Source organism: Scyliorhinus torazame, chromosome 13 (genome assembly GCF_047496885.1).
Source record: "Scyliorhinus torazame isolate Kashiwa2021f chromosome 13, sScyTor2.1, whole genome shotgun sequence".
Taxonomy (NCBI): Eukaryota; Metazoa; Chordata; class Chondrichthyes; order Carcharhiniformes; family Scyliorhinidae; genus Scyliorhinus; species Scyliorhinus torazame.
In genome coordinates this window covers 101,036,890-101,050,312 of record NC_092719.1, presented here as the reverse complement: position 1 = coordinate 101,050,312, position 13,423 = coordinate 101,036,890, and the positions used below count along the sequence as shown (strand labels likewise).

Genomic DNA, 13,423 nt, shown 5'->3' with positions numbered 1-13,423 from the left:
TGGGCCACCATCGACCTTCTCCTGGGGCGATAGATAATGCACAATGTGAGACATTCAGCCACAGGCAGCATAGGGGGTCCGTGGCTGGAGGCCTGTGTGTGCAGGGTACCCGGCCATGACGGGCGACAAAGGTGTTGGCATGAGGTGCAGGGTGGGGCGCACTCAGACATGGCAGCAGGTGGGGTCGATCGCCCTCTTTCGGGGGAGGGGGGCGGGTTACGGGTGTGTGGGATGGGGGTTGTCCGGAGGAAACAAATACATACACGGGGAGAAAGCGCAAACTCCACAGTCACCTGAGGCCGGAATTGAATCCGGGACCCTAGAGCTGTGAGACAGCAGTGCTAACCACCGTGCCCCCGCCCCCGTTATTTTATAATATCTAATGTAGTGCTCAGGGGTATGCTTGAGACATAGAATTATGGGACGGCACCACCCATAGAAAAGTGTTTAATCAATGTCAATTATAATGCTGTGGTTTAAATGAGGTGTTTATTTTTTGCCTATTTATATTAGAGGTGCCACCTGAAATTGAATTGATTTTCACCAAGGATAAACAGCATAACCCCTATTTACATGAGATCCCTGTCAGTACCGACCTGACCCTCGTGGTGCACAAGGCAGACTTCCATCTCCTCTCACAGCAGGTTTACCGTGAACAGGTCACTACCCTGTCACCAGGGACGCCACTCTATGTCAAGCTTGGCTGACCAGAAATGTTTCCTGCTCTTACCACATGCCATTGGCTGTTGGAAGGATTTTGCAGGTTGACACTCAACTGTTGGCCACATTAGAAACACTCCTTCCTTGGCCATCCTGGTGTGGGACTCAGAGCCCCTAATAATCCAATCCAAACAGCACCACGATAGACTGAATGAGGGACTTCTACAAGCCAATTAGGAGCTCTCCCAGTTGACTCACTGAGTATATATACAGCCTCCATTAGTTGGCCCATTTCTATCATACTGATTAATATGCCTCCAAAGAAAGTGTCAGCAGTCACTAAAGTGACTGTTTCGACTATAGTTGATGGGAGTGTTGTTCCTTCACAGAAACAGTGCAAGCCACATCAAGGTAGGAACCGAGCAGGAGTTTTGATGTTCCCAACTTCATTCCTGCCAATTATCAGCTGTTTTTTCTTGAGTGTGGAAGGGTTGCAGAACCACATCTGCACTCCTATGTTTTCCCTTCATACTGAATCCAGGTGTTTCTACACTGGCTCCTAGTTTTCCTGAACATGTTGATGAGTATGTTGGCTCCAAAGCTCTGTTAAATTCATGGTTTGTTTTGAATTCTTCTATTTACTCCTAAATGAGCTGCTGGGATGCAGAGTCTTTCTAACATGGGTGTGTCCATTGTCTAATTACATTTGCTTCTTTTCACTCTTTAGTAATTAAGATGTGAAAATTACTTGTGGAGATTAGGATCTTGATGCAGGTGAAGTACACTTTCTTAAATATGATGTCCTTTTGAAACTGCCTCACTCACTTTGGTCAGATTTTCCTAATTCTCCAGCTGTTCTTCTAAATAACCCTGTTTAACATCTTGTAACAATTATCCAACACCTTTCATTGCTAACAATGATACGACCCATAACTAAGTGGAATGTGCTTCAATCCATTTCCAAAGTTGCTTTCTATTGCAATCCTCTGGTGATGCCTTGAACATGAAGCTCCAGAAATGTAGCCTGGAGAGTACAGAGCAGCTCTGTTCCATACATTGTGGTGTTGGGTGTTCTGACACACAGATGAGCCAACACAGTTGCATATGGTACAACGCTTGTTTATTTAAACTCACTATTTACAACTTGGTCTTTGCACTCTGCACGTGGGGGGCTCCCTGCTTGTGGTGTTTCAACAGCTCTTTCATGCTTCCTTCTCCCCAGACCTACTGACCTCCAGGTGTCGTGCTCGTGCTTTTTATGTGGTTGGTGTTCTTGTCTGTGATTGGTTGTGGTGTTGTGTACTCTGATTTGCCTGTTAGTGTGTCCATCATGATGTGTGTGTTTGAATATCATGACATCCCCCCTTTTTACAAAGATATGTGCCTACGTGGTAATAAATATGATCGTGACGTGAGTGCATCTAAGAGTGTGTGTGTGTCGTGTGCAGCATGTGTCTATGACGGAACTATGTACATGGGGCGATGTCGAGTGCGTCACATGAATCCAGTTGTACCATAACATAACAGAAATGCGAACGAGAGAAGAAGAAAAAAAATTTTGAACAGTTGTCCAGTCAGACGACATCTGGAACGATAAACAACAACAGGTTATCATGTAAAATTGTCCAACTTATTAAACATATGAACTGTATTATAAGTCCATTCTAATGGGTTTGCGACGAATTCGGGTTGACCGCCTTAAGGGTGGATCAAGAACCACCGGCTGCTGTGCAGGCATGGCCATGGGTGGCGATGGAAAGGGCGTGATGTGCGGCAGCTCCACAAAGTCATCCTCGGAAGCCTGTTGAGGATCTGGCGTGTTGTGTGGCTGTGAACGTGGAAGTCGGCGAAGGGCGCGCCGATTGCGGCGACGCACGGAACCATCCGGCATGCGAACCAGGAACGAGCGGGGAGCCACTTGTCGGAGGACTTCGGCCGGTGCTGACCAGCCACCATACGGTTGATGGACGCGTACTTTGTCTCCGGAGGACAGGGGGGGCAGGTCCGTCGCTCGTGTGTCGTACCGACCTTTCTGGCGATCACGCTGCAGTTGCATGTCCCGAAGAACCGCCTCATGGTCTGTTGTCGGTGCCAGGACGGAAGGTACCGTCGTCCTGAGGGAGCGACCCATTAGTAGCTGCGCTGGCGAGAGGCCCGTGGATAACGGGGCCGATCGATAGGCCAGCAAGGCAAGGTTAAAGTCCGATCCGGCATCAGCCGCCTTGCACAGGAGCCGCTTTGCGATGTGGACACCCTTTTCAGCCTTCCCGTTCGATTGTGGATGCAGAGGGCTGGATGTCACATGAGTGAAACCATATGCTGCGGCAAAGGACGACCATTCACGGCTGGCAAAACAAGGTCCATTGTCTGACATGACAGTCCTTGGAATGCCATGGCGAGCAAACGTTTCCTTGCAGGCCCCAATGACTGCGGACGACGTCAGATCATGGAGAGGCATGACTTCCGGGTAGTTTGAGAAGTAGTCTATAATAACAATGTAATCTCTGCCGAGCGCGTGAAATAGGTCAACACCCACCTTCGCCCAGGGGGACGTCACCATCTCGTGTGGTAGAAGTGTTTCCGGAGGTTGCGCCGGCTGAAACCTCTGACAGGTTGTGCAGTTGAGCACCATGTTGGCTATGTCTTCATTAATACCCGGCCAATATACCGCCGCCCGGGCCCTTCGTCTGCATTTTTCGACACCCAAGTGGCCTTCGTGTAGTTGACGAAGAATCATCTGGCGCACACTGTGTGGAATGACGATCCTATGCGATTTCATAAGGACCCCGTCTATATTGGTGAGATCATCTCGCACATTATAAAACTGGGGGCACTGCCCTTTTAGCCACCCTTCCGTCATGTGGCGCATCACTCGCTGCAGCAGAGGGTCAGTCGCCGTCTCTGCGCGTATGTGGGCCAGACAAGGATCATCAGCTGGCATATTTGCTGCTGTCAGAGTCACGTGTGCCTCAATTTGACGCACGAACCCCTCCGCATCTGGTGGTGTGCTCACTGCTCGGGAAAGAGTGTCCGCCACTATGAGTTCCTTCCCCGGAGTGTAGATCAGTTCAAAATCGTACCTCCTGAGTTTGAGTAAGATGCGCTGGAGGCGAGGAGTCATGTCGTTCAGGTCTTTGTTAATGATGTTGACCAGGGGGCGGTGGTCAGTTTCGACCGTGAATCGTGGCAGGCCATACACATAGTCGTGGAACTTGTCCAGTCCAGTTAACAAGCCCAGGCATTCTTTTTCGATTTGCGCGTAGCGCTGTTCGGTAGGGGTCATGGCTCGTGAGGCATACGCAACCGGGGCCCATGATGACGTGCTGTCTTTTTGCAGGAGTACCGCTCCAATACCAGATTGGCTGGCGTCTGTTGAGATCTTTGTAGGGCGAGTCGCGTCAAAGAAGGCCAGCACTGGTGCCGTGACCAGTTTGTGCTTGAGCTCCTCCCATTCCTGCTGATGCGACTGGTGCCAGTTGAATTCCGTCGATTTTTTTACGAGATGGCGCATGTTTGTTGTATGAGAAGCCAGGTTGGGAATGAACTTCCCAAGGAAGTTGACCATGCCCAGGAATCTTAAGACAGCCTTCTTGTCAGCCGGTCGTGGCATGGCTGTGATGGCGCTAACCTTGTCTGCATCGGGACGGACCCCGGACCTTGAGATGTGGTCCCCGAGGAATTTCAGCTCCGTCTGGCCGAAAGCACACTTCGCACGGTTGAGACGCAGGCCATTTTGCCGTATGCGGGTGAAGACACGTCGAAGACGATGCATGTGTTCCTGCGGAGTGGTGGACCAAATGATGATATCGTCCACATATACACGTACCCCTTCGATGCCTTCCATCATCTGCTCCATAATGCGGTGGAATACTTCAGATGCCGAAATGATGCCGAATGGCATCCGGTTGTAGCAGAATCTGCCAAAAGGGGTGTTGAATGTGCATAGTCTTCGGCTGGCCGGGTCCAGTTGGATCTGCCAGAATCCTTTGGACGCATCCAATTTAGTGAATATGTTGGCTCGCGCCATCTCGCTGGTGAGGTCTTCTCGTTTCGGGATGGGATAGTGTTCCCGCATGATGTTGTTGTTCAGATCTTTTGGATCTATACATATACGGAGCTCGCCAGAGGGCTTCTTTACACAGACCATGGAGCTGACCCATGGCGTGGGCTCCGTGACCTTGGATAGGACCCCTTGGTCCTGAAGAATCTGCAGTTGTGCCTTGAGGCGGTCTTTGAGAGGCGCAGGAACCCTGCGAGGTGCGTGAACGACAGGGATGGCGTCCGGTCTGAGTCGAATCTTGTACGTGTGTGGCAATGTCCCCATGCCTTCAAAAACCTCCTGGTTGTGAGCGAGGAGGGAATGGAGATTCGCGTGGAACTCAGCATCCGGGAAGTCGGATATCTCATCTGGAGAGAGAGACATGATGCGCTGTACCAGGTGAAGGACCTTACACGCTTGTGCGCCCAGTAACGAGTCCTTTGATGAGCCCACAACTTCGAAGGGGAGTGTGGCCGTGTACCTCTTGTGAGTCACCTGTAGCTGGCAAGATCCTACGGACGGGATAACGTTCCCGTTATAGTCAACCATCTTAAGCCGGGATGGTGTGATGAGTGGTTTGACCTTCATGGCCTGGACTGCAGAGTAAGCAATCAGGTTGGCGGATGCGCCGGTGTCCAGACGGAAGGCGACGCGCGATCGGTTGACCGTCAGGGTGGCACACCACTCATCGTCTGGATTGATGGCATTGACCTTGTTGACATCAATGACGGCAACTCTGAAGTCATCCTGGTCATCTGCATCACTTAACTGGAAGTCTTGATGCGTGGGCTGGACGGTCCTGACTCGTGTGCGAGGTTGTCGAGGATGCGCCGGATCCATGGGTTGAGCCGCACGACAGCGGGCTGCGTAGTGGCCTATCATGGCACATCTGTTGCACTGTTGGTATTTTGCAGGACATTGCCCTTTTAAGTGTAGACCTCCACACTTGCTGCACGTCATGACGTCACGGCGTTCGTTGCGCCACTGCGCATGCGCAGTGCGATCTTGCGGTGGGCGCGCCTGCGCAGTGCGTCCCTCGTTGTGGCCGTTATTCTTGGCGCGCACCTGCGCGGGAGACCGCGAAAAGCGCGGGAAGCGGCCGCTGTCGTCCGGGCCGTGGGGCGGGAAGAAATCGACGGCCTGGATGCGTTCAACGTCGTGGGCGGCCTGGCTTGCCGATTCGACGGCTGGGGACCCCCTCCGTGCCAACTCGGACGCCTGAAATCGGGCAAAACGGCAGGCAGCATTCTCATGGAGGACACAGGCTTCCACAGCAGACGCTAAGGTGAGGCTCTTTATTTTAAGAAGCTGCTGGCGTAGGCCACTGGAGGCAACGCCAAAAACAATCTGGTCCCTGATCATGGACTCTGTGGTGGTGCCGTAACCGCAGGACTGCGCCAGAATCCGGAGGTGCGTCAAAAAGGGTTGAAAAAGCTCCTCCTTACCTTGCAGGCGTTGCTGAAAGATGTATCTTTCGAAAGTTTCGTTTACTTCAGTTTGAAAGTGCTGGTCCATTTTGAGGATGACCGTGTCATATTTGGCCTGGTTTTCGCCTTCCTCGAACACCAGTGAATTAAAGACATCATTTGGGTGGGGGCCTGCGTAGAAGAGGAGCATTGCAATCTTCGAATCATCCGAGACATTCTGTTTTTCGGTGGCACGGATGTACAGGTCAAATCGCTGCCTGTAGAGCTTCCAGTTGGTGCCTAGGTTCCCCGTGACTTGCATCGGCTGCGGTTTGCCGGTGTGGTCCATGTCCAGAATGGCAGGTTGGTAGGCAGGTATCGATCCACTCCTGTACCATGTGGTGTTGGGTGTTCTGACACACAGATGAGCCAACACAGTTGCATATGGTACAACGCTTGTTTATTTAAACTCACTATTTACAACTTGGTCTTTGCACTCTGCACGTGGGGGGCTCCCTGCTTGTGGTGTTTCAACAGCTCTTTCATGCTTCCTTCTCCCCAGACCTACTGACCTCCAGGTGTCGTGCTCGTGCTTTTTATGTGGTTGGTGTTCTTGTCTGTGATTGGTTGTGGTGTTGTGTACTCTGATTTGCCTGTTAGTGTGTCCATCATGATGTGTGTGTTTGAATATCATGACATACATCACCTTAACACTAAAGCTGTAGTTGGAGGTCTTAGCATTGTGCCAAAATTTGATTGCTCATTATTATTATTAATCCTTCCCCTGATTCCAGACTTTCAGCAGTTGCACCTTCTCAAAAAAAAACAATCCTTTATTCTTCAAAAAACTATTTATCTTTTATCTTAAACATTTAATGAAGGAGCCTCAACGAGATCAGACAGGGATTGTCTATCTATTAAATGGAACTAGTTGACAAATATCAGGTCTTTGTCAACCAATTGACTGACATTTTCTTTTGTATCCAATGCAGGTGTGAGCAAGAGAATCAGCACTGTGTTGATTCTTTACAAGCGCCCTCCTGTATTAAAAATGGTGCTTAATGCATTGAAGAAAAGCAAAGATCGGAAAGGTACAACAGTGCCAGCTATAAGGAACTATATTCTGTCAAACTACCCCACAGTGAACCCAGTCTACTTGAAGACCAGTCTCAAGAGAGCCCTTGCTATAGGCCTTGAGAAAGGCTTTCTGATTCGGCCTGCAAATTCCAAAGCAACTGGGGCAACAGGAAGATTCAAAGTAAGCATACAAATCTCGAACTGCAAACTCCATTTCTGGGGAAATGTTATGAAACACTGGTCCTCTGGCTGCTGTTAGACAGGATCTGACTTGAGGAAGCTCTCCTTCATTCACTAATTCCTGCCATTTTACTTTTTTTCAAAGTTATGATGTAGGTAGTGAGCTAGTATCCTGCCTGGTCTCTTCAAAGATTGAAATCAGTTGGGAACATGACTGTCTTTGACATCAAGAATGTAAAACTCGTCTATATTGCACATTGTATATGAATGGGATATTTAAGTTTTAAAAATTGAATCATGGTCAACTGGTGCTTCCAGTAACTCTTTGGCTTCTCCAGAACAATAAATTAATATCTCTTTTCCTGATGTACACTGCCAAATACATTCAGCTAGTTTAAACTAGGCTGTCTGGGCCTTGTACACCCAATACTGAACTGACTCCTGTGTTTTGAAGAGACTGCTGGGAGCAAATGACACTTGGCCAGTACAAGCCTTGCTCAAAGGCAGATAGAAATACAATTGGCGGCTTCCAATAAAGGAGTTTTTTTCAATCTAACCTAATGTCTAGCAGCTGCCCAATGCTTCAATGATGGTTCCCCCCCCCCCCCCCCAACACAAAGACTTGCAAAATGGGAGGAGTAGCAGTTAAATTAGTCTCCATGGTAATAGCTTGGTTAAATGTAAATTTTCCTTTAACCTGTAACCAGCCTATATCTGCCTATTGATTTCACTTTCCTACCAGCTCCAAATTACATAGCAGCACAGGGCACCTGCAGCTTTCAATGAGATAGATGAGGTATCAGTGACCTGTGCAAATGTTAGGGTGAGAATCACTATCATTGGAGGGCCGGTTCCTGTGCTGTATTGTAAAGCTGTCATCTCTTCCTCCCTGAGCTGGAGATTCTAGCCTACATATTTTTCTGCAGTGGGGTATGCCAGATTGGTGAAACTAATCAAAGCCCAACAGCATGAGGCTGTCACCAATACTAAGAAGCATTGGCTGCTTACAACTCAGTCTCTCATTCTATGATCTATCCAGTGACATTTAATTGATTCCTCCCCTCAGCTTGCAGCAAGAAGTGATGTGAAGAAAAGTGCCACAAAGAAGGACAATGAAAATGTTGATCCAAACAGTGGATCTAAAGTAAATGTGAAGCCCAAAGTAAAGAATACTGAAGCTGAACCCAGATCTGGTAATTATTCTCGATTCCTTGTTTTGTTGATCTGTGAAAGCCACCTTCCCTCCTGGACTTGTTATCCATTGGTTTTGGTTTTTGATAGTATAGGATGCTGCTGTACTGTTCACTATACATTATGAATTCCTGTAGCTTGCTATGACGGGTAGCACAAGGATCCTGTGACATGACATCTGCCCAACCTTTTAAGACTGTATACCTTGTGATCCACAATTTGCACCTGACCAGACATGTCCAAAATGCAATGGTTCTTGCCTTGAATCTTCATTCCACCTCCCCTGAACCTTTCCTTGTTACTTTTGACCCTTTTTCTGTCACCCTTGTCCTGCTTCACTATCTCTTGCCACGTTTCCCCTCTGTTGCATTTGCTTCAGGTGTAAGGTGTAGTTCACTTGTCTTGTTTTCCCCATGCTGAACAGTGTTTTGTGTACCATTCTGAACTGACCAAAGAAATTATGTAGTCATTACTTCACTGCACCTTGAAGAGGCTGTAGAGCAGGAAATTCTCTTGGCGTCCACTATTTTTCCTGTCCAGCTCCTTTCAACAAAATCTCATTGTCCTGAATCTGATTTTCAACTGGGTTTAACCCATGTGGAATGGTGGAGATTTTATTCTAACATGGAATCTGTTTCCCTTGTATTTCCATAGCTTGCTTTGCCTATTGTGTAGAAAGAACTAAGACAGTTTGGTTAACTTGCATTTCTCCATCAATTAGTAAATTGCAGCTTGGGTGATAAATCACTTGATTCCAATGTGATTTAAAGACTGTTCAAACCAATTCTGTTCTCTACAGGCACCTCCAAGACCAAATTGGGTCTTTCCAAAGTAAAGGGAGAGGAATCTGGAAAGGTGAGTGACTTTTGTGGCAAACTGGGGTTCTAACCTGCTGGCACTCTAGCTGATTACCAACCATAATGGAAAGAGGGCAATGAACCATCTGGGGAAAAATGGTAGGGTCATCGAACATAACAGCGCAGTACAGGCCCTTCAGCCCTCTATGTTGCGCCGACCTGTGAAACCACTCTAAAGCCCATCTACACTATTCCCTTATCGTCCATATGTCTATCCAATGACCATTTAAATGCCCTTAGTGTTGGCGAGTCCACTACTGTTGCAGGCAGGGCATTCCACACCCTTACTACTCTCTGAGTAAAGAACCTACCTCTGGCATCTGTCTTGTATATATCTCCCCTCAATTTAAAGCTATGCCCCCTCGTGCTAGACATCACCATCCGAGGAAAAAGGCTCTCACTGTCCACCCTATCCAATCCTCTGATCATCTTGTATGCCTCAATTAAGTCACCTCTTAACCTTCTCTCTAACGAAAACAGCCTCAAGTCCCTCAGCCTTTCCTCATAAGATCTTCCCTCCATACCAGGCAACATTCTGGTAAATCTCCTCTGCACCCTTTCCAATGCTTCCACATCCTTCCTATAATGCGGCGACCAGAATTGCATGCAATACTCCAAATGCGGCCGCACCAGAGTTTTGTACAGCTGCAACATGACCTCATGGCTCCGAAACTCAATCCCTCTACCAATAAAAGCTAACACACCGTACGCCTTCTTAACCACCCTCTCAACCTGGGTGGCAACTTTCGGGGATCTATGTACATGGACACCGAGATCTCTCTGCTCATCCACACTGCCAAGAATCTTACCATTAGCCCAATACGGTCTTCCTGTTATTCCTTCCAAAATGAATCACCCCACACTTTTCTGCATTAAACTCCATTTGCCACCTCTCAGCCCAGCGCTGCAGCTTATCTATGTCCCTCTAACTTGTAACATCCTTCCGCACTGTCCACAACTCCACTGACTTTAGTGTCATCGGCAAATTTACTCACTCATCCTTCTACACCCTCCTCCAGGTCATTTATAAAAATGACAAACAGCAGTGGCCCCAAAACAAATCCTTGTGGTACACCACTAGTAACTGAACTCCAGTCTGAACACTTCCCATCAACCACCATCCTTTGTCTTCCAGCTAGCCAATTTCTGATCCAAACTGCTAAACCTCCCTGAATCCCATGCTTCTGTATTTTCTGCAGTAGTCTACCGTGGGGAACCTTATCAAATGCTTTGCTGAAATCCATATACACAACATCAACTGCTTTACCCTCATCCACCTGTTTGGTCACCTTCTCAAAGAACTCCATAAGGTTTGTGAGGCACGACCTACCCTTCATGAAACTGTGTTGACTATCTCTAATCAAATTATTCCTTTCCACCCTATCTCCTTTCCATTATTAAATCAAAGCCTGGATTATTGGGTTACATAAGTGACAATCCTTTGCTCTCTGATTTCAGCAACTAGTATTTCTTGTAGTTCCATATTGGGGGTGGGGGGGATCATGTTGTCAAAAATATCAAAAGTGATTTGTTCTTAAGGTGAAGAAGGCCAAATCTCCTTCAGGCAACACTAACAAAAAGAACAAAGCTGTAAAAACTGACCCAGATTCACTTTCGAATAAGAAGGCTTCAAAACCGCTACCTCCAATTGATACTAAACAGAGTCCTGGGCAACAAGGCAAGAAGAAAGCAAAGTTACAAGAGGCTGTGCCATCCAGCAGTAAGACTGGGTCTAGTGTGAAAGAAGTTCCTGGAAGCCCAGCCAAGAAATCTGGAAGACCAAAGAAAAAAGTACAAAAGGATGATTGATGTACTTGGATTCACTCTTCTTCTGAGCAAGAAAAATAGTACTTGATTCTCTCCTTTTTTAAATTTGTACATTATTCAATAAAAGTTTCTAAATACATTGGTCTTTGGATAAAATGGTAAATTCTAGTACTTGGTTAAGTGACTAATTTGGTGAACTGAGGGATTTATTTGGTACAGCTCTAAAATATTTCTGCCTAGGAGAACTCATTATCTTGGGGGTGATTCCCCTCTGGTCACCCAGACCAGGTGACCCTTGGGACAAGGGTACAGACCCCTGCCCAACACCAGGAAATGGAAGTCATTCAGGATGACCTCCATCAGAAACCTATTCTGCCAGCAGTAAAACTCCTATAATTCCACCTAACAATCTCTGCTGACCATTGTACAGAATAAAGAGGCAAGATAGGAGTCCAGTGCTAGGGGTTGTAGACTTGGTGATTGGTTGAAGGGGACATGAAAGACTAGCTTTTTCATACAAGTGTGGTGGGCATCTAGAATGCACTGATCACTTGAAAATGGGGTTAAATGTGTGGCTCGTTTCTAGTTTCTCTTTTTTTGACCAGCACAGACATGTAGGGAGGGCTGACCCTTGGGGCAGGAGGAGGCCATTCAGCCCATAAATGTTAATAATGGCAGCCGATGGATGCCTTGATCTGGGTGACTTAATCCATTTCTAGCTGGCACCAAGTTCTAATGTCAATTTCTGTGTTATTGCCATATTATTGCATAACCTGTCATGAGATAGAAATTCCTTGGAAGGTTTTTGCTAGAGCTAACCTAGAGCTTCCTGCTCTTGTTACCCATTGTGCCACAAGAATTGTAAAGTTGATTTATGGTGTGATTTGAACACAATCCCAGAGTAGTAGCCTGAGCCCTAGATTTCCTATCCAGTGACACTACACTGTTGTCATTTTCTCCTCCCTCCTACAGGTCTCTGAAATTATCTGCTGTATTTTTGGTTTTGATTAATACTGTGATTACTCGTTCAGTTGAGAAATGTTTGCGACTAAATCTCCACTCGTGCTTGATCCTGCCATGTCTGTCACCCCACTGGGCTGTCAACACTTGAGCAAGGGATTTCCCTTGCTTGATTCTCAGAATTCAGCTCTATCCCCTTGCCACAGTACACATGGGAGTTTGTCCTTGCCAAGGGAGTTTGTCCTTTCCACAGTACACATGGGGGTTTGTGCTTTTTGTAATTTGTTTCTCCAATTCCTTCTGACTAGTTGGAGTTTAAAATCTGGTTGTATATGCTTGTTTCTAATTAAACAGACTGACTTTGATCCCTCCATGAGAGATTTCCAATATTAAATAATATGTTTGACCATTCCCTTGCATTGAGGAATGAGCAGTTTTGAGCCAGATTTATATTATAGCCCCCATTTCATCCACACAGCTGCCGTTGATGTACCAGAACTCAATCCCCTTCATCCATTTCCTCCCTGTTTCAACCAACATTCATTCCATTCTGTTTACCCACTGCACCTGTGTGCTAGCTTTGTTTCATGCACCAGGTTTGTAAATGTAAACACAATTACTTTTTGTTAATAACAACTAATGAAATCTAATTCCTAATTCACTACTTCCCACCCTCTGTGCACACAAGACAAAGGAGGGGGAAAAAACACCAATAAATCTTTGTTTCAGATGGTGGTTTCTAACACCTTACTACTCAAACTTTGCTTTTCAGTATGAGGCTTTGCTGTAGCTTAATTCGGGTCACTAGTTTCAGAAATACAGCCATTCCAGCAAGAGAAAGAGGGTCTTGATCTTTGTTTACAGCCTGTAATGTGGATTCATTCATTTGGGATCTCTGCAGTTCCAGAAATATGGCACTCCTAGCTATTTCCCCTGAGAGAGAGTGTCCTTGTCCATGTGCTCTCCTGCTCCTTGTGTCTCGAACAATCGTGCTTCCGGAGTCCATCTGAGCTCCTCGTGTCTAACAATCGTGCTTCCAGGTGTCAATCTGAGCTCCATGTGACACACTGGGACAAGATCCAATCACCAAAGCCTCTTGGGCCAATTTGTTAGCTCCCAGCCAATTAATCAAACCAATCTGACGCCGAGAAGTCTGAGGTCTCCTGTTCAAGACTAGCAGAGTGCTCTCCTGTAAGTTCTGAATTCCTCATTCTCTTTGCTACCTGACTCATAACGTCCATTAATCACCCATGGGTCAAAAATTATAACGGCCAAATAAGGGAATA

General features: G+C 47.0%; 1 protein-coding gene across 1 annotated transcript; it reads left to right on the top strand.

The window, feature by feature from the left end:
- Positions 1–971: 971 nt before the first annotated feature.
- On the top strand, positions 972–12,008 carry LOC140387630 (uncharacterized). Its single transcript, XM_072470824.1, has 5 exons — positions 972–1,071; positions 7,098–7,363; positions 8,429–8,555; positions 9,353–9,408; positions 10,950–12,008. Exons 1-5 carry the CDS (start codon positions 972–974, stop codon positions 11,217–11,219), a joined length of 819 nt encoding a protein of 272 aa, XP_072326925.1. The 3' UTR covers positions 11,220–12,008.
- Positions 12,009–13,423: the final 1,415 nt, after the last annotated feature.